The sequence below is a fragment of the Balaenoptera musculus genome, chromosome 13 (assembly GCF_009873245.2).
Source record: "Balaenoptera musculus isolate JJ_BM4_2016_0621 chromosome 13, mBalMus1.pri.v3, whole genome shotgun sequence".
NCBI classification, from domain to species: Eukaryota; Metazoa; Chordata; class Mammalia; order Artiodactyla; family Balaenopteridae; genus Balaenoptera; species Balaenoptera musculus.
Window position 1 is genome coordinate 51,945,855 of NC_045797.1, and position 21,292 is coordinate 51,967,146.

Genomic DNA, 21,292 nt, shown 5'->3' on the forward strand with positions numbered 1-21,292 from the left:
GGCCACCCAGAAAAACTCATCTGCAGATATTTGAAGGTGGTCTTTTGAGCTCCCCCAGATCTCTAGGATAATCTGTCCCAACCTCTCCAGTCTATTGTTGTGCTATGCTGCAAGTCCCATCACCATTTTAGTTGTCCTTCTTTGAACAAATTCCTGTTGATCTATATCTCTATTAGAGTATGGTGCTCAGAGAGGCACAGAATATATTGCGGTTGCTGCCTCCTCACGCTATTGTAGAACTATCAGCTCAGCAAGGTTGGTGCCTAACCCATGGGTCCTCGGTGAGTGGGGTGGTGGCATATACCACCCCCCCCACCCCTCGGCAGAGGCCACCCTGGTCAGCACAGCTGCCACTCCACGTTTTAAGCTGCAGCAGGAGCAGATGCACAAGCCCTGGATTTCCCACACCCGTCCCAGCCAACCTGCCCCAGTCTGAGTCAGCTCTCTCGTCCAGATTTGAATCTTTAGTTGGAGTCCTGCCTTGGCCTTTAAGCAAGGCCCCCAAACGATGTCAATGTTCATGCTCAGCTGCCCTCGCCTCCACCAGGCTAATGAGGACGAGAAAACATCACTTTGTTTCAGGCCACTGGGTCCTCCAACCGCACTGTCTTCCTTTGTTCCTGCAAGTGCTGGGCCCACCCACAGGGGTTAAAACCAAGGTCCCCACAGGCAGAAAGGGAGGGGGCCGCCCCCTGCACCCTCACACCTGCCTTAGAAAGCAACAAGCCCACCTTACGTTGAATGAGTGCATCCGTATGATGGTCCCTGGGTGCTGCGGGAGATGAGGAGAGCCTAGCCACCTCCGCAGACATGGCGGAGAAGCTGTGTGCCTCCCTGCTCTGCTCCTGAGGCTACGGGAGGGGTCAGACCCCAGCCTGCTGGCTTGAACCCCTAAGAGGCCCTCAGGAGGATACACCATCTCTCCCACTCCCTTCCCTTCAGTCACCTGTGGCAGACTAAGGCCTCCAGGCCACGTGTTACCACCAGGCCCTTGTCCCCAGACATTTCTGCTCATCCATCGTTCTCTCCATCTCCCATCCCTCCCCACCCTGAGATCCTGCCATGCCCTCTCTGGAGCTCGGTCCCACATCAGCCACCTCCTAGGTCCCCTGTCTTCTCTGAACATGTCATCACTTTCCTCTTTAACTGGAGCCTGGCTCTCGGCTGAGGGCCCCTGCCCCACCAGCCCTCAGGAAGGGGCCGGATTCTCTCTCCTACAGGCAGGTGTCAGGCAGGGCCTGGAGGCAGAGGGCTCCTCCTAGCTTCGCCATGCTGCTTCCAAACCCCTTCTCCTCCCTTTTCCCTCCCGCTCATGGCACTGGACTCTTGCTTCGCCTCACGGCTCTCAGCCTCGGCTTTCGGTGATTTCAGTTCTCAGCTGATGTCTCTCCCTCACCTTTATGCTCCGTGTCAGCGTAACATCCACCTCGTAGCCCTGGCAGCGTCCTGCCTACCCTACTTCCTCAGACTTTCTCCTCAGGGTTATTTTAGCTGCCTCTGAAATCTCAAATTTTGCTTTTATTTTAAAAAAAGAAATTTACGTACAGTAAGATTCTTTTTCTGATGTACAGTTCTGTGATTTTTGCCCATGTATGAATTCTCATAACCACCACTACAGACAGGATATAGAACAATTCCGATATTCCAAAGATTCCCTCTGTTCTCCCTTTATATTCAAACTTCTCCCACCCCTAGGCCCTGGCAAGAAATGATCTGTTCTCTGTTCCTATATTTTTTGCCTTTTCCAGAATGTCATATAAATGGAATTACATAGAATGAACCTTTTGATACTGGCTTCTTTCACTCAACACAATACCTTTGCAATTCATCCATGTTGCCGCTTGAATCAAATTTGTTAACGTTCATTGCTGAGTGGTATTCCATCATATCAATGAAATACAGGGGTTTTTTTGTTGTTGTTTTTTTTTAAATCCATACCTCTGTTGAAGGACATTCAGTTTGTTTCCAGTTCTTGGTGATTACAAATTATGCTGCTATAAATATCGGTGGGCAGATTTTGTGTGAATTAAAAAATTTCACTTCTTTACCTAGAAGTAGTATTGCTGGGTCATATGTAAGTATAAATGACACCTCAATTTTAAGTTTCCCCTCCTCTGACAATGACTATCTGCATGGTTCCCTCTTTCTACACCTCACTCTGACCCCTCTTTGACCTCATTAAGACCTCTAATTCACTGAACCTACCTTTTTTTTCATTGGCCATCAACCTCTTCATATTTTTTCTTTCATTCTCACACAATTTCGTTTTCATGGTCCATCATAATAGTCATTCTCTTAGAAACATTCCTCTCTGCCATCACAGTAGAAACATTCCCTAATATATCTCAGCTTCAAAAAAAAATTTCCCCTAAAAAATCAGTAACTTTACAGTGGAAAAACCTGACAAACACTCCCTCAGCCAAGTGATAAAGATTAACATCAACAGTGATAAGTCACATTGATAGTATGCACCCTTGATATGTGGTGATGACAGGGGAACTTTACCTCTGGTCTTCCTCCCCCAAACCCATAACCTCTGTCTAACCACAAGAAAACCATCAGAGAAATCCAAATTGAAGGATGCTGTTCTGTAAGAATATCTGGGGCTTCCCTGGTGGCGCAGTGGTTGAGAGTCTGCCTGCCAGTGCAGGGCACACGGGTTCGAGCCCTGGTCTGGGAGGATCCCACATGCCGCGGAGCGGCTGGGCCCGTGAGCCACAATTACTGAGCCTGCGCGTCTGGAGCCTGTGCTCCGCAACAGGAGAGGCTGCAATAGTGAGAGGCCCGCGCACCGCGATGAAGAGTGGCCCCCGCTCGCCACAACTAGAGAAAGCCCTCGCGCAGAAACGAAGACCCAACACAGCCATAAATAAATTTAAAAAATAAATAAATTAATTAAAAAAAAAAAAAAGAATATCTGACCAGCAGTCCTCAAAACTGTCAAGGTCATCAACAACACAGAAGGTGTGAATAACTATTATGATGGACCATGAAAACTGTCACCGTTTAGGGAAGCCTAAGGAGACATGACAATTAGATGTAATGTGGTCTCTTGGATAGGATCCTGGAACAGACAAAAAGATGTTAGGTAAAAACTAAAGAAGTCTGAATAAAGTACAGACTCTAGATAATAAAAGCATACCAATATTGGTTCCTTAGTTGTGGCATACGTGCCATAGTTAAGTTAGCAATAGAGGGAGCTCAGTGCAGGAACTCTAATATTTTTGCAACTTTTCTGTAAATCTATAATTATTCTAAAATAAAAGTTCATTAAATGATTTTTAAAAAAACTTCCCCTGACCCCTTCCTCCAGCTCTACTCCATTTCCCTGCTTCCCTTCATGGGGAAACTTTTTTTTTTTAATTTATTTTATTGAAGTATAGTTGATTTACAATATTGTGTTAATTTCTGCTGTACAGCGAAGTGATACAGTTATACAAATATATACATTCTTTTTCATATTCTTTTCCATTATGGTTTATCATAGGATATTGAATATAGTTTCCTGTGCTAGACAGTAGATCCTTGTTGCTTATCTATTTTATGTATAGTAGTGTGTATCTGTTAATCCCATACTCTTAATTTTTTCTTCCCCTCCTTTCCCCTTTGGTAACCATAAATTTGCTTTCTGTATCTGTGAATCTATTTCATAAATAAGTTCATTTATATATTTTTTAAATTCCACATATAAGTGATATCATATAATATTTGTCTTTCTCTGTCTGACTTACTTCACTTAGTATGATAATCTCTAGGTCCCTCCACGTTGCTGCAAATGGCATCATTTCATTCTTTTCACAGGGAAACTTCTTGAAGAAGTTGTGTATTGCTGTGGTCTCTGTGCCCTCACCCCAGCCTGCTCATGCCTCAATCCACTCCCATCAAACCTCCGTCCTTAGCTCTCCACCAAAACCTCTCTAGTCAAGGTCAATGATGATCTCCATGTTGCCAAACCCCAGAGCCATTATTTCCTCCTCACTTTACCTGGCCTTTCAGTCTAGTATGTGATCCAGTTAACTATTCCTATTTCTTAAGACACCCTCTTCTCTTGGCTTCTGGGATACTGAAATCCTGGTTCTTTTTCCTACGTGTTGCTGTTCCCACCAGCCTCTTTGCCGGCTCCTCCTCTCTCTGACTTCTACCAGCGCTGCCATGACCCAGGGCTCTATCTTAGGGCTCTACTGTTTGTCTGTGCTCTTACCTCCTAGGTATAGTTCATCCAATCTCAGGGATTTAAGTACAGTTTACCTACTGTCAATCCCCAAATTAATATCTCCAGCCTTGACCCTATGAGGTAGGGACGATTATCATGGTCCTTTCACAGGAAAGCAGACACGGGCTAGCAGACATGAAGGGGTTTCCCCAAGGTTACACAGCTAGAAGCAGCAGAGCCAGGATTTGAACCCTGGTCTGTCTGACTCCAGGCCTGTGCTGTGAGTGGCCAGGCCGCCCCACCGCCCTCTCCTTCCATCCCAGCTCCTGACCCCGCCTGATCCCCAGGGTTTTCTGCACGTGCTGCTCATTCTGGCCTCATGCCTTTGTCCCCCTCGTCCATCCACATCTCCTAGAATAACCCTCCCCCACCCCACCTCCCTCTGCATCCTCTTCCATCCCAGGGCTGGTTGGGAGGATTTTCCACCCCTGAGGCCCAGGTTGATCTGTCCTAGCCTCCTCTGAACGTCCCCAGGACCTGGGGTCCACCCTAAAGCAACTGAGGGCTCATTTGTATCTATAAGGTTCACGCTTTCTGAACCCAAGATGGGGTCCTTGGCCCAAGTACAAGCGCACCTGGGTGACACTGAAACACGATATCTGTGACTGGGACTGCCTGGGAAAATGTGGGCTGTGGGCCTCCAACACTGTACACCAGCTTGTACGGGCGTCTGAGTTATCCAGGGTGGTTTTTATTTGAGAAGTACTTCAAAACCCTTTTCTCCTGGGGCCTGGGAGGCCAAGGAAGAGTCAGTCTAGAAGTGAAGTGAAGTTTAGTTTTCACCGAGGTCACAGAGAGGCCAAGCAGTTCCCATGGGGGCCACTGAATTCAAAGGAATATTTTGAAGAAATGGGGTGACGCTATGATCATGATCATTTTAGAAGAACTGAAAGTGCCCTGAGGGAAGAGACAAGGCCCAGGCCTGTGAGGTGGTGGTGGGAAGGGCCGTGTGTGGGAAGGGCCTGTGCACTGGCTGAGAAATCAAGACCTGATGTCATGGGCCAAGGACGTGGCCCCTTTCACTTATGGTGAGTTCAGCCTCAGTCCCCGTGATGCCGGCCTGGGTTCTGCTCCCAGCCCTGCCACTTTGCCTCCCTGGGCCTCAGTATTCTCATCTCTAGAATTAAGAGGTTGAAAAAATAAATGACGGGGTTGGGCTACGTCATTTCCAGGTCCTTTTCAGCATCTTGAGTCCATCTGGGAAAATACATCCAGTACTGTCTTACTGGGGACACTCCTGACTCGAGAGAGGAAGAGCCCAGCTAACCTGGTCACTCTTATGCAGGCCTCCCGATAAAAGTTTTTTCACATAAAGCAGAGGATGCGCAGGGGCCAGGAGAGCAGGGCTGTAGGTGGTTGAATCTTGTATGTTATGAAGGAAATGGTTCTGCATTGTATCTCCAGGCAAACCCACAGTTCACCCCCCTGCCCAATTTGAAATGTTCATCAAAGCCCATGCTCCAGGAGCGGGTAAATCTTGCCCTACGTGTATCAGAGGGAGCCAGGGCTGGCCCTTCTCCACCAGGTGGGGCTGTCTCCTTTCTCAGCTCTGGATCTGAGTGTCCCCACCCCCCCAAAAGACAGACTTCTCATCTGGAGGCTGCCAAGCAAAGCAAGCTCTGGGAAGGTGCCACGTCCCACCGAGGTTTGCCCGCCTGGAGGAGAACATATCCAGAGTCAGGAGGAACCCCAATGGCTGATCTATTGCTAATTCTACACAGGCCGCTGCCCCTGCACACCTGGCCATGCAGGCACATACCTACTCCTAAGCCACCTGCATTTTTAAAAAAAATTATTTTTTTAATTGAAGTATAGTTGATTTACACTGTTGTTAGTTCCAGGTGTACGTACGGCAGAGTGGCCACCTGCATTTTGGAAAGTGAAATATGAAATCAGGAGCTTTTAAATCAGAGTCTTCACTCGATTGCTAGAGACAAAACATAAAGGAAGCAGGATGACTTGGGTGGGGCCCATGTCTTGTGCTTGAGTGCTTTGGAGGGGCTGAGTTCCTCTAATCCATCAGGGACAACGGCCTCAGTGTGTTCCCCCCCACCCCAGCTTGCTGCACTTGGAAGCAAGAGGAGCTTGGAGCTGCCCTGCACCCCCAAGGGCTGGAGGACACAATCACAGCCTTCAGGTGGTTGTTCAATGGCCTCGCCTAAGGACACCTCATAGACCCACGGCCCACTTAAATTATTGGGGGGTCAGGATAGCACCCACCCGGGTCTGAGTCCTGAGCTTGCCAATGCTTTGAGGCAACTCTGCTCCTGAAGGACGAGCTAAAATATGTCATTCATGGAAGAGCTTCAGAAAAAAAATATGATGTTTTCAGGAAGTCCAAGATGGCGGGCAGAGCCCAGAAAATCCAATCTGAAGATCCAGGCAGTTGGGAAGAGAAGAGTAAGCACAGAACCAGAAGAAGGTCTACAGGTTAAAGTAATAACAACAGGAATGGTCTATTTGGAAACGAAAACAGAGCCCTGCCATGAACTATACCTCCCAGCAGGCACGGTCGGTGTGATAGGAGAAAGCACAGCCAACAGTATGCTTACATTTCTTTCTTCTGTTAGCAGGGTGTGACTTGCCTAAGCCACTTAACATGACCCTCAGTTTTATCTGTGAAATGGGTGCTCATGGATTGCTCAGCCCGAGGATCGAGTGAGCTAACAAGGTAAGTGTGAAACCACACCATGTGGACTGAACTCTTAGGGGAACTAAGTGTATGACTTGGGAACGCTGATTCTAGGACTGACCATTTTGAGCAGAGGCCACTGCTGCGTCCCTCCCCCCATCCCACCATGGAGCTGGCGCCACTTTCCAAGCAGGCCATGACTTGGAAAAGTAAAATTTGAATTAGGGAACCCATCACGCCCATGTCCAATTGGGGCTATTGCCGAGCTCCGTCTCCGTCTGAGGTTATCTTGGCCCTTCCCATGCACATTCTAGCTGGGAGGGCCCGCGTGAGCCCTGCCACCTCCAAACTGAGGTCCCCTCTGAGCCCCAGAGCCCAGGCTGCTCCTTTCCCCTGAGAGCCTTCATCCCAAAGTGCGGCGTGTGAATACACGTAGGCAGCACACTTTTCAGACTGCTTCCTATAATTTTCGGAAGACAGGAACCCTGACTTCTTTTCTCGGGTCCCTCACAGAACATAGAAAAAGGGGCCCGCAGAAATATGGACTATGCAGCATGGCTTCCTGGTCTTAGTTGCCGAGTTTTAACATTAGCTTTTTCTTCCTTCATCCAGATTCCTATCAGCTGGCCTCAGTCGTCTCACAAAGATCAGTGCCCATGTTCGTTTTCTGTAAACTGTTTAATAAATACCTCACTTTACATCAGTGTAGCCCGTGATAAACCCACAGGAAACAAGAGCCACCAGCAGTGGTAGGATCAGAATACTTTAATAAGATAGCAGTGTCAAAATACATTTCCTTATAAAGTTAAGCTCCCGTATAGTAATAATGTTGTCAGTAGGAATTTGACATTTATAATAATGTTCACGAAATCATTATGTTGATAAAGTTAATATGAAGTTTGGAATATTTTTCAGAGTGTTTTAGTAAAACTGCAAGGGTAAAATGCCCTTCATGCTGAGGCAAACACACAGAGAAAATCAAACAAACACCAGCGCTTACATGTCAGTAACCCTTCAAGTTCTGCCGCCTGCCGTACGTGAGGCAGGGCTGTGGTGCTAAAGTATCATTTTTGGCAACACAGTGACTAGGTAATTTTTCTTTTGAAATTTAAATTTTATTTTGTTTTGGGCAGTAAGTCCATCCAGCCTTACCAAATTCTTGGCTTGCAGTGTTTTGCTTTGTGTGTTTCTAGAAACTTCTTCATTGTACCCATGACGGAACAGTTTCACGTGATTGCTATTTCGAACACAAATGGCATCGTCCCTCTTACCTGGTGAGTTACAAGACGCTCTGAGAACACGGTTTTCAGTGCTTCCTGCCTATACACGTCACTTCTGGGGACAGACAGACCTCAAGCAGGGCCAGGGGCTGTCCCCGGAGGTCTGCCTGCTGCACCGCGGCCGTGTAGGGCGATCTGATGGCGTGGCTGAGGAAGGGGCATGAGGAAGCGGCTGGTCAGGACCAGGAGCCCCCTTTGTGCATTCCCTCAGTCCAGCTCCATGGGCTCCAAGGTGGTGAGCTGGGAGGATGCGGACTGGGTCCCTCTACCATTTCCAAATCTTCACTTTCTTTCATGAATTCCCATCTAAACCATCTCATGGTAGTTCTGGAAATATCCAAATGTGCCCCATGAAAGACCATTAGAGTCACGTAGCTCAGTGCACTTGAAGGGCTGGCAATGAAACCTGAAGAAGAGTTTAAAGCGCTTCCCCTCCCTTAGATTTGTCCCTGCCCCCCACCCCTGACGTGCCGTCAGACCCTCTTGGCAGTAATAATAATAATACATACATACATAATACATACAGAAAATGAGGAGAAGACAGCTTGCAATGCTCCCACATAATGATTCCACTCTCTGGACTGTGTGTCACGCCTACGGCATGTCCCGAAAGCAAAAAGGCAACAGAGAGGGAGACCTTGAGCAGGGTTAGTACAGGCCCGTGGAGTTCTGTACAATTCTGCAGTGTCAGCAACACCAGGAAAAAGAAGATTAACAGCTTAAAAAAGATCTTAAAGTGATTTTGTGAGCAGGATTCCATTTCCGTTTCTAAGTTTTTAGATATTATAAAGTACCCATATATATGATAAACACTTAACCCAGATATAAATTTTCTTTTTAAAAAACTCAGTTATGTTTTTGAATAATAATTTAAAAAACTCCACCAAATGCAGGGGAAAAACACCAGTTTAGGAAAAGCCATACTGTGCAACTTTCACAGATAACCACATACAATGGCGTTCACCCTTCACATTTCTTTTTTTTTTTTTTTTTTCCCCAAAAAGTTGTATCAAAATTAGAGCAAAGAGTTGGCTTTAAAAAAAAAAAAAAAAAAAAAAAGACGACTGAAATTTACAATACAGTGATTAGTTTTACAAAAGAAAGGAGGAGGGCTGAGAGATAGAGGCCACAAATCAAGCTTAGAAAGCAAAATTATTTTGTTTCTCTTTGGCAACAACAACAAAATCCTTTTAGTTAAATGAAGCCAAAGCTTTCCCTAAAGGAGAACAAACAAACATACACCAAACTTGTTAGTATGAATATTGTTTGTGTGTGTGTGTGTGTGTGTGTGAGACAGAGAGACCCGTGAATAGTATAAATTAGAAGTAACTGAAGTTGGGGAAAGAACAATCTTATAAAATTTAAGAACATTTCCATTGACAGAGCAAAACATAGCAGGTAAAACAATTGTATTTCAAAAATATGAATAATAAAGTGAGCATCTTCAGAAAAAGGCCACTACTTGGTGACCTGGGCAAGTTTGCCAGGTAAGTATATCTTGTAAAAAGTGTGTTGGTGTTTGTTAGAAATATCTAGTTGCAAAAAAACAGACGGAGACCGTGAAGCTGGTGGGACGGCATGGGAAGGGGTGCCTGTCAGTGGGTGGCCCTGGCTCAGGTGGCCTGGTCCAGGGCTCTGAGGAGGTCCCCTCCTTGGAGGAGCGTGGAGCTTCCTGGGACAGGAACGTTCACCTCACAGTCATATCTGGTCAATTCCGGCAGCAGGTAGGGCTCAAACGAGGGTCCGAGCAGCCGGCTTGTCATGCCTGAAAGAAGAGTTAGTGCCCTTATTTTCAAAACCCTAAATCAAACATTTGGAAAAGGGTGGCATATTCCATAAGAGGCCAACATGGATGAGACGTGTTCGGAGAGCAAGGGGCATTTCCAGTTTTCGTGACTCGGGGGCAGAGGTGGGGCAGCCCTCATTTCACTTTCTTCAATGTTGTGTTTCCCTAGTGACCCAGCCCATGCAGAGAGCAGGGACCCAGCAGAAAGCATGTCGTCTCCATCCCATCAGGTGAGAGGGGCTGAGACCCCGGCGGGGGGAGAGTGCACAGTGCAGACAGCAGGGAATGTTCAGGGGACAGGGAGGTTGGATGGAAGGAGCGCCCACGAAGGCTTCCTGGCCTGGGAGGTAGAGGCGTAAGCCAGAGCCTGGGCCAGGCTCGGGGTTGCCAACTGACCCATGCCCACTGTGCACTGGCAGCCGGAAGAAAGGCCGAATGGAGAGAGGGAGCTCTGAACCAGCTGGTGCCTGCACGCACTTGCACACACACATTTACATGCACTCATACCACACACACGTACACAAAATGTACACACATGCATATATACATGTGTGCGCACACACACACACGGGTCCTTCAAGGGCCTGACTTCCAGTTTCAGGATCCCCACCCTTGGCAGCCCCTCTTTCTCTCCTGCTGAGAAGGGGAGACTCCCAGCACCCAAAACCCCACTTTCCGAGAACAGCAGGCCCAGGTTCCTGGAGGCGGCCCCACAAGCCCTTCCTCGGCCCCAGTAACGCGAGGTGCCTGCTCTCCCTTCCCCTGGCTTATCTGCAGCACCTCATCCCCGGCACCCCTCCCAGCCCCCCTGCCTGCCTCCCCCACTCAACCTCGCTCCCTCGTGGACGGGGCGGGTCTCACGCCTCTCTGCAGCACCACAGTAGCAACGGATACTTGCTCACCGGCCCTTTCTAGTCCCCCCTTCTTTTACTCACCCTAAGAAACGACCTGAGTTTAAAAAAGAATACTATTCTCCCCCTGAAAAGGATGAGTTTCCACTCAAGGAAACTCCTGGGTGCACAGCAGCAGGGATAATAATGCTGGCTCCCACTTAATGCAAACATATCCACGAACTCTACACTTGCATGCAAGCCTCTTGTTTAAATGTGTGGCCTGCTCCATCCTCCAGCTGGTACGAGCAGAATTTTTAGCCCAGGACCGTCTTGTGACTCTAAAGCCTGGACTCGGAAGCAGCAGTTTGCCCCAAACCATATTGCTGAGGAAATTACTCTTTTTTAGGGCAGGAGTCCAGCATGTTTCACCCAAACTACAAGTTTATGTTCATGTTTAAATAGCAACCTTTCCGTGACAACATCTACATTTCACAAGATGGTAACAGACTAAGGTGGCCAGTCCTCCCAGAAAGCAAGGTCCAGTAGGGTGACTCTTCCCAAACCAGCCTGGCCCCCCTCCAGCAGCACGTCCTCAGCTCAGCTCCTGCCTGAGCTCAGAGTGCTGCCCCCGGTAGGCGGTAATGTGAAGAACTGAGCATAAGGCAGGCATAGGCTCGGGGGCTCTTAAGGTGGAAAAGCCCCGGCTGTCACCTGGTTAGTGGAGGGTTCCTTCTCGAGCCCTGTGGACACGTGGCCTTCCAGCCCCTGCTGCAGTACTTGGGGGAAAGAGGGCTCGCCCTTCTCAAGGCAGCTGCCTTTCATGCATGAGCAAGTTCATCCTCGTGCTGAGCTGAGACCCGCTGCCTTGTCCGTCCCCTGGCCCACACCCTCCCAAACACAGCAGGCCCCTGGCACAGTGCCCCCATTCCTGAGCACACCCACCTGACACCTGTGAGCCGCTGGTAGGCTGTAGTCCTGATACTGGGGGGTGTAACAGTGCGGGAGGAACCCACTCTTGGCGGGCTCCCCGGGGCTCACGGCAGATGGCAGCTGTGGCGGTGTTAGTTAAGTGTCTCAGGGGCTGGCTCCTCCCGCCCCTCATGGGATTTCGGATGAACTCATCTGAAAGGCCAACGTCAGACAGTGAGGGGAGAGACCAAGACGCCCCCCAACGTCCCTCTTCCTTCACACAAGGAGCCCAGGGATCTGTGACGGCGTCACCCGGGCCAGAGTGGGAAGGGGGAAGGTGGGGCGGAGACACGCTCCTGTCCTAGCAAGGCTCGAAGGGGCAGGTGTGGGAGGGAGTGAGGAGCCAGGGTGGGCCCCGAGTCCCCAGCGCCCCAGGAGGCCCAGGCCTGTGCTCACCACTGGGGACGTTGCGCTCGGCAGCTTGTCCGGCAGCAGAGGGCAGCTCCCACTGCCCCTGAGACTCTTCATCCTTTTCCACATCAACTGTGAAGCGCTGCTGCCTGGCGGTCCCCCTGGGTGTGGAAGTGCAGAGGTTAAGGGGAGAGGCCGGAGACCCAGGTCCTCAAACTGCGTCAGGGTGGGCGGGCAGCGCTCACTCTGACAGGCCGCCCGGGAAGGCCCTCTGAGCCCTCCGCGCCAGCCTGGATCTCTGTGCTCGCCCCAGCCCCCACCCGGCCTCCCCAGGGGCGGCGCTCACCCCACTCATGTCTTGGAAGGCTTGCTCCTCGTACTCCAGCTGTCGCTTCAGCTTCAGCTTGTTGGAGAGGGCGACCATGGCCGGGCTCATCACGTCTGGGCCCTGAGGCCCGAAGCCCTTTGCAGACCTGCCAAGCCCAGGAGATGTGAGGGAGTCTGGAGCCCCACACACCCAGGGCCCTCCCAGAACGGACACTCATGGCTGTGGCGGCTCTGAGACCCCCAAGGGCAGAGTCCTGGAGGAGGGGCGGTGGGCCTGAGGCCCGGGCTCTCCTTCCTTCCTCAGTGCCCTCTACCTGGTGAGATGCTGAGGGTTCAGGGCACCTGCACCTCCCTCCACGTGTGCCTGCCGTTACCCGGGCAGCCTCCTGGCCTGGCTTGCGGCCCGCCCAGCTCCGTGACAGCAGTTCTTTGGGAGGGCTGCTGCTGCCCCGTCGCCCCTGCCCTGCCCGGACTGCTCCCCACCGAGAACCAGGCAGGGGGCCTCTGTAGAAGGCAAGGGCCCCGAGGAAGCCTAATCCATGGGCCCTGGGAGCTTGAGGTGAGCTCCCAGTGGGTGGAAGGGACTTGTGGCGGGGGGAGACTGGAAGCAGCTGGGGGAAGGCAGGATGGGGAGGGTGTGCTGGACCCCGGGCAGCCGACGGCAGGGGGAAGGCACAGGCATCTTTTCGCTTTTCTCAACCAGGCTTCCACGGCCGAGCCAAGGAACCATCCCTCTGTGGTGTGCGTATGGGTATTGTGCGGCTCAGCTCACGAGCTCTGATAAAACGAGGCGCTCTGAGGGGTGGTCCGGAGAGCCACTGGTGCTCAGGGCCCTGGACAAGCTCCTTCTCTCCCTGGCCGCAGGCCCCTCGTGGTGTCCTCCAGCCCTGATAAAAACGTGTCCCACTCGAGGCCTCACATACCTAGGGGCGAGTCCCCTAAAGCCCAAGCTCTCAAAGTTCTGAGAAGGGCTGAGTGGAGTATCAGAGCCCTGTGGAGTGGGAATTGGTGATGGGGCGGGGGGGCCTTTCGGGGCACCTGTCTGTCCCCTCCCTGTACAGCACAGCCTTTGCTGAAGCAGCCAAGTGTCTCTGCCACTTACCTCTTCTTGAACATGGAGAGATGGGGTGCAGTGATGGGGGGCCCCAAGGGCGAGGCCCCTAAGGACTCCACGTGCTGATCTTCACCGGGCCACTTCGTGGGCCCCAGTGTAATGGCGGATCAGGGGGGCCACTGTGTGTTGGATCTGCCCCCCATGGAGGAGAGAGGGGTGCAGGTCTGGCCACAGCACTGTGGCAGGGACACCTTGCTCCCGCCGTCAAAGAAGATGAAGGACACAGGCCGCTGCTCGGGCTCTGTCTTCTTGCTTTCCAGCTGATACTTGTCCAGGAGGAAGGGGCTGTGAGAGACCATCGGGGCCAGTGGCTGGAAGATGTTCGACATGGTACTGTGAAGAGTGCTGGGGGGTGGACTGGGGCGTCTCCGGCACGAGGCTCTCCTCAGGGCAGATGGGACTGAGCTGGAAGTCCTCCCCGTCCATGGGGATGTAGGGCGCCAGGGTCTCCAGGTCCAGCTCATTGAAGTCCGTCTGAGGAGACACAGACCACGGGCCAAGCAGCTCAGCAGCTGGCGCTGCCTCAGGGATACTGTTCCATCTTAGCCCCTCGTCCTCACCACCCCACCCCTGCCAGAGGCATTCCTCCCGCACGGCCTGACAGTGCTAAGGCCTTCAGGGCCCAGGAGAAGAAAACTCAGATGTGTCCGCTGAGTGTGCAAGGTCTCCCGGCAGGCGCCGACAGCTTCCCGTGCATTTTCTCCCTTGGTCAGCCTGTGCCACAAATCCCCAGTCATATGAGTCTCCACTCAGGCATCCTTCCACGCACCCCCTGGTGTCACCACCCCCATCCAGCCCGAAATGCTCTCCTGTCTCCCAGTCCGAACCCCGCCTTCACTCCCACACGCTGGGCAGGCAACCACCTCTTCCACGAAGCCATCCCTGCCCACTCCGGTGAGCACGATGGCTCCCAGGGGGCCAAGGGCAGCTTTGTCTTCATCACCTCACGTGCCCAGGGTGTATCGGTGGACTGCTCATAGGGTAACCATGGCCCAGTGCTACCCGTGGGACCTTCATTCTGATCAACAAGGACTCAGACATGGACCCTCAGGTTCCCACTACCATGATGGGCACCGTAGGGAATTCTCACAAGCAGATGCAGAAAAACAAATGTTTCAGCCCTCACTGGGAGGATGCAACTGATTACAACCACCTGAAATGGTTAAAGGGCAGAAGCAGGCGGTGATAACCAGCTACTAAGTAATAAATCTTACAGGAGTTCAGAGAAGAACGTGCAGGCTAGAAATAGGGAAAGGTTTGCAGAACGAAGGTACAAACTGACGAGGCAAGGCAGAAATCTGGATGAATAACCCAGACTAAGACAAATGGGGATGAATGATTTTCCTTTGGGTTTTGTGACCCACATACCCATCCACCCACACCCTAGCCTGTTTGTTTACACAGGTTTTACAAGACGTTTGGCCTTATGCAATATGTTTCTGAAAAGTTACGTGTAAACAAAAATTTGTCAGATGTCATTTTAAAATGCATTTAAAATAAGTTATTTCAAAGAATCCTAAAATGGAAATGCTTGTAAAGGGAATAATTGTTCCCTATGCTTATAAAAGTCGTATACATCTGGGTATGCTTTTTAAATGCAGCATAAACCTTAAAGAAAGGTTCAGTTGTAGTTTTCGTTTTCATGAGCATTAATATCCAAGTTAGTAGGACATAAAAATATATCGAGAGTTAAAAGTAGAAGAGCTGGATTTGACATGGGTAAAGCAGAGGGCAGAAGTGGGAGAAGCAGATGACCACAGGCTCTGTTTCCCTGCACCCTCACTCAGTTAAGGGACTGTGGCCTTGGCTAAGCATTCCCACTAGTCTTTGCAACAAAGGGCTGAGGCTGCAAAAAGAGACTTCAGCCTTCACCACCAGCAGCTGGTAGGCCTGGCCCACCACTCCAATCTTCCCCACGGCCACCTACCTGGGTGCTGCATGGGTCTTTCGCCTCTGTATCCATGGCAAAGAGCTTTTCGATTGCTTCAATCTTCAGATCATCATCCAGAGATGTGTAATAGTCTCCAGGGCTGCTGGGCTGGGGGCCAGGAAGGAAGGCAACCAAGTCAAGGCTACGGCACTGGTTTCTCCAGAAGTCCAAGGTGGAAGGAGAAATACATTTCTGGACCCACAGATTCAACTCTATTCCACGGAATAAGAATTTGTAAAGAAGCCACTCCCTACGAGCTGTGTGAACCTCTCTGAGTTCAGCCTCCTCGTCATAAAATGAGGCTGTCTTGAACAGCAAACAGGAGAGAGGCATGGCTGGCCGGGCTCTGCGAACTGTGTGGCTCTGTGCCCCCAGCAGATGGTTACTGCCCGCATGGGGACTGAGCTCGGGGCTCACAGCTGTGTGCCACTCGGCCCTGTCTTCAAGGACCTTATCACATAGATGGGGGTGGGATGGGTACTGACAGCAAGCACACAGCTCTAATGCGGGGCAAGTAAGTATCACAGCCCCCCTAGGGGGCTCCAGTATAACCTGAGTAGGAGGAGGGCAGGACTTGGGTCTGGCCTGTCCACTCGGCCATCCGGCAGCAGCCAGAGGAGGAGCCCCCCTCTCCATGGCCTCACCCCAGGGGGCGCTCACCGTGGAGCAGCTGCTGCTTCTGCTGCTGCTGGCCGGCACTGGGGGTGGTGCTCCCCGGGGCGGCTGCCTGGGGCACGGTGGAAGGCGGGCAGGCTCCCGGCCTCAGTGTGGGCGCCGTGGCTCCTCGGCTCTCCGGCCCACTGCTGGCCTGGGGGCAGGATGGCCTTGCCATAGGCTGAGGACTCCTCAAAGTTCTGGCTCCCTGTGGAGACAAGGGCCTGGCTTGGTTAGCACCCGCAACTGCTGGGCTCACCCCAGGGCAGAGGAAGCAACAAGGACGCACAAGTGATCCGAAAAGGGCCTGCGGCGTGCCTGGGCTAGGCCCCTCGTGGTGCTGAGGCTTCGCTGGGACAAGGGGCCTTCAACTGGGGCTGGGGTTCAATGTACAGACTCCCTTCAATGGGAACACCCTCCTGGAGCCTTTAATTTTCAGAGGCTAAATGTATGAGGAGCCACTCTTCCCTGAAGGGCAATCCAGAACGTAGAGGAGGAGGTTAGGAAAACTGGGCAGTTTGCCTCATGACTGCCACAGAACTGGGAAGCTGCGTGATTCCTTGTCCCAGGGCTGCTCTCTGTGATTCTCTGGGATCACTGTTCCCCTGTGGCCTCTCACGAACACATCTAACGGGGCTGAGCCAGTCCAGAGCAAGCACAGGGAGGTGGAGCTGTTCCTTGAGCGGCCACAGCAAGGCTGGGGGGTGACCGTGGGTTGCAACATGGGGAAAAAGGGGCTTCCCGCGTTCAGAGCACGGGGCAAGAGCTGAAAACTCTGCTGGGGCCACCAGGACTCGCATCCCTGTGGGACAGGCAAATGTTTAAAGAGTGCATTCGAGGGCTTACTCCTGGGCCTGAATCTTTTCTCCATCCACGTTTCTGGAAGGATTTCTCCCAACATGATTTCAACCTAGCAGGCCTCTGCCTAAACAAGCAATCTGTCCTTCAAGGCGCAGGTGGCGATCTGCCCACCCTGTGGAAAGATGCCCGTGGCCTCGGAGCAGATCCCTTGCTGCCCCACTCTCTCGTCTCAGGCTCCCCCTCCCCACGGTGGAGGATCGACCAGAACACCCCCCCCCCGACCCCCGCTCAGCGCTTTACGAGGTCAGAAATAGAACGGTCTTATGCTGCGGTGAGTGCACGTGCCCAGCATGGGGTCTGGCCACCAGCGGATGATCAGCAAGACTCGGGGAAGGCACATGGCAGCTCTGCTTAAGGAAAAGCTGTGGCCAGGGAGGCCTCCCCCCACCCCAAGAGGGTTCAACAGGCCCCGGCTCAGCTAAGAAGCACCCACCGAAATCCAGAGAAATGATGGCATCTCCTGCCGTGGGTGCGAGTTGGGCCAGCTCCTCGGGCTCCTCCTTCAGCTTGGTGAACAGGAAGTTGCTCTTCTCAGACACAGCCACCTTGCCACTGTTGTCAAAGATGCTGTTCATGGTCATCAGGTGCGGCTTGAACGGGGACTCCGTCTGGTCCATGGAGAACACCACGTCGTTCTTCTCAATCTCACTGGTGGGACAAGAGCGAGCTTCAGACCGTCCACATTTTCCAGCAAAACCCTTTTACTCTCCAGACACATGGCAGTCCTGATAGCTAGCCTCTCAGACAAAAAACATGGGTATGGACGGTGTGTTGGCATTCCATAAAGAACCGTGCAATGGAAGTTTGGAGTCGTGGAGCTAGCGACGCGGGGAGCACCTGCTGAGTATGTATCTGTCTTGGATGCGTGTTAATATCGTACGTGGGCTGCGTGGTATGCATGAGACTTGAAGGCTTTTGCTTTTGTTTCACCCCAGCAATGACTTTCTCTAGCTTTCTTCCCAGGTGCTACCGAGCAAAGGTGTTACATCTTCTCCCAAAAAGTAACCGTGGTTCTCTTCCCTTGGTTCCATTCAGAAAGCACTTAAGTGACGGCTGTGTTCTAGCTGCCTCCCCACGTGGGTCAGAGGCATGACAGATGACAGACAAAGGGGGAAGGGGCAGAAAAAGCCTGTAAGGGGAAATCCCAGTGGTCCACTGTTCCCAGGACGCCCACTGCAAAGAGCTCGCCCATGTGGTGCCGGGTTCTGAAAGGCTGTGTCCTCAGTCTCAGGAGCACCCTGCACCCCAGCCTGTGGCCCCCTGGCCCTCACACACTCACCTCAGGACGTAGTTCACACACATGATGCACTGGGGCTGCAGGTTGCGAGGGTTGTAGATGACCGTCCCCTGCGTCTCCAGCCACACGTAGCCCCCATGCTTCGCAAGCATCCGGTACTGGCCACTCACCACCTGACCCTTGGTGCACACTAGGGGAGGAGAAATGGAGCCTGAGGTCAGGAGGCGGGGGAGGGAGACCCCATGGGGAGGGCAGCGTGCAGGGGAAAGATGGGGGAGAATGAGCTGGACGGGAGCTTAGAGCATCTCGCCCAACTCTTCATGCTAAACGTGAGGAAAGTAACCAGAGAGGTTAACTGACTTCCCTAGGCTGGCTGTGAGGGACTGGCCATCGCCAAGCCCTTGACAAGTTGGCTCACCCCTGGCTCAGCTGGGAGCAGAAACCAGGAGCAGCACCTGCCCTTCCTTCCCCCCCAAGGTCAATGAGAGGAAGCCTCTCCATGGGGGTGCCCTCTGGATCCAAACGGGCACGCCAGGGAACGGCGAGCCTCCTCTGCCCTCACACTACAGGCGGCAGGGTACTTCCAAGCAGCGTGGAGAACGCTGTCCTCGGCAGCCACTGGTAGCAGACCCACCATCAGTACTCTGCTTGTGAATAAAGCAGAGTTTTTAAGTAAACCCCCAGAATCCTCGATTGTTCCAGGTCATTCCGTCAGACCTGCCGCCTTTCGGGCCACAGCAAGTTTGTGACCCACAGCCAAAGGCAGCAGCAAGCCCCCGCCAGCCAGCCCTCTCACACAAGCCTCGTCAAAGCCCTGGTAAGTCCTGCCAGCTGCCCAGCTAGGCTGCCTGCGTAATGACTTCTTTTCCTCTTCCCGAATGTTCTCAAATGTTTCATTTAACATTTGTTTTACTCTATAAAAACATCGGGGAAAGGGCCCTGCATCCCAGATTGTCCTCTTCCCCAGTCCAGAATGCTCTATCTGCTCCCCATAAAAAAGAATCAAGTCCCTTTAAATGAAAGTGACTAATGTTAGGATTTCTGATAGCTTTCTGAACTGCCCATTTACTTTCTTTCTTGGGAATTCATTCTTCTGAATCCCAGTCTCAGAAACCCCCAAATCACAGGAGAAAGAAGCATGCTGGCAGGATTAGGAAATCTTGGTTTCGGTTTTTCCTCATCTGCAAAATGGGGTATTGATGATAATAACAGTAATGATAATAATTATTAGTACGCAGTGTCCCATAGCTGTTTGTACTGAGGACCAAATCTGCCTGCCTGGTTTATCAGGTACAAAAATGTGGCTGAATGTCACTGACAAATGCTGTATAGGAAAAGCCCCTCTGCTCCAAAGTTACTAACGTGTACAGTGCCCAGGCCCTGTCACGTCTACAGGACACGTCTGTAGATAATGTCACAAGGGGCCCTGTGGGAGAACATGCAGACTCTCTGTAAACGTCGCGAAGCTCCCCACTTTTCCGTGTAGGCTCGGGAATCACTCCCCATTCACCACACTGTGTGGTTGAGGAATGTAGCTCGGGTTCGTACTAAACCATGCTTGTAATCCTTCACATTTATGTTTTTCTTGGCACATTTCCCCCTGTTCAGAAATAACAATCCCCTCCAAGCTACAGGAAGCACTGTAACTGTGCTACACATAACTTACATGTGTATCGTGCTTTGCAGGGTTCAAAACCATCTCGTAAGATAAATTCATTTCTGCAAAGGAACTGGAACGGTGCCTGGCACATAAAGCATCCCACGGGATTAGTGTCAGCATCACCTCGTTCACTGTACAGTGACACCACGAGGTAGCCATTATCCTGTTTTCCATCTGAGAAACTGAGGCTTAGAGTGATTTGCTGAAAGGCCCCCTCCAGTGGAAACAGAGACAGGCTTATAGTCCAAATTAAAGGGTCCTAAGTTTTTTTGGTTTTGTTTGCATTTAAAAAAAATCAACTTTGGTGAGGTTTAATTTACCTTCACTAAAAATGCACCCATTTTAAGCACAGATCAATGAGTTTTGCCGACTGTATAGACCCTTGTAAACAGTCACCACAATCAAAGGTATAGAACTTTCCATCATCCAACCTCCCAAATATCTATACCTCTTGACAGTCAATCCCCATTGCCACCCCTGGTCCCAGGCAGCACTGATTCTGTTTTCTGTCGCTATACATAGAATGATCTTCTCTCCATTTACATGTAAGTGGGATCATACAAGAGCTCTTCGTGTCTGCCTTCTTTTCACCAGCATGTTTCCCAGAGCCCTCATGTTGTTGTAGGTATTCCTGGTTTGCTTTTCATTGCTAAGTAATATTCCACTGCATGGAGATACCATAACTAATTTATCCATTCACCTGTCAATGGATGTTTGTATTGTTTTCATTTTTGGTTATAATGAATAAAGGTGCTATAAACATTTGTGTACAAATCTTTGTATGGACATACAGTGCGGAGTGCAGCTAGGGGTGCAATGGCTGGGTCATAGGGTAAGTACATGTTTCCTTTATAAGATACAGGCCAAGTTATTTTCCAAAGTGGTCAATCGTCATTGTCTAGTCTTTTTTAATAAAATCCTGTGCTGTAGGGAAGACAGTACCATCTTTTTTAACATGAGGGAACTAAGGCCAGAGGGACTGTGACCTGCTTACATCACACAGGACAACAGTCTGGGTTACTCGACAGCCTGTGGCCCGCAGTACAGTGCCCTCCTACTACATGCCCCCGGGCGACACTTCAATAGGAAGACTGAATTGGTGGTTGCTGCTGTCCTAAACCATCATGGCCCTTTGGCCAAAGAAATAACTCTGTCCTCCCTCATCTCCCTTTATCTACCCCACTGAGGCTCCCGTGCCCGAGAGACATGATTCTTGCACCAATTTCAAGTGCCTGGAGTTAACTTATTCATAACTTATAACTTATTCTTAATGCAGACAAGATTCAGGGATCTTTTATTCTTTTTGATTAAACAGTGCAGTGAGCAAAGGTTTTTAACTGCCTTTCTAGCGATTGCAGGCGAGGGCCGCTGCTCTGTCAGTAGGAATATAATTACGCCAGCTTTCTAATCATCTGCTCATTAATGCCAGCCTTGGTGAGGGGCCT

The 21,292-nt window shown here is 51.1% G+C and overlaps 2 protein-coding genes across 2 annotated transcripts in view; one reads left to right on the top strand and one right to left on the bottom strand.

Annotated features, from left to right (window-relative positions):
- ATP6V1E2 (ATPase H+ transporting V1 subunit E2) overlaps window positions 1–6,894 on the top strand; it is a 140,749-nt gene extending 133,855 nt beyond the window's left edge. The window contains exon 3 of the transcript XR_005022330.1: window positions 6,787–6,894. The gene's annotated coding sequence lies outside the window, so the exon portion shown is untranslated. The remainder of the gene's footprint in view (window positions 1–6,786) is intronic.
- A 701-nt stretch (window positions 6,895–7,595) lies between these two features.
- The window catches only part of EPAS1 (endothelial PAS domain protein 1), a 56,688-nt gene continuing 42,991 nt past the window's right edge, over window positions 7,596–21,292 (bottom strand). The window contains 12 exon segments of the mRNA XM_036872950.1: window positions 7,596–9,890; window positions 11,687–11,866; window positions 12,110–12,225; window positions 12,411–12,537; window positions 13,494–13,846; window positions 13,848–13,979; window positions 15,433–15,543; window positions 16,096–16,122; window positions 16,124–16,174; window positions 16,176–16,297; window positions 17,384–17,598; window positions 18,230–18,377. Coding sequence (XP_036728845.1) covers window positions 12,193–12,225; window positions 12,411–12,537; window positions 13,494–13,846; window positions 13,848–13,979; window positions 15,433–15,543; window positions 16,096–16,122; window positions 16,124–16,174; window positions 16,176–16,297; window positions 17,384–17,598; window positions 18,230–18,377 — 1,319 coding nt within the window. The 3' untranslated portion in view covers window positions 7,596–9,890; window positions 11,687–11,866; window positions 12,110–12,192.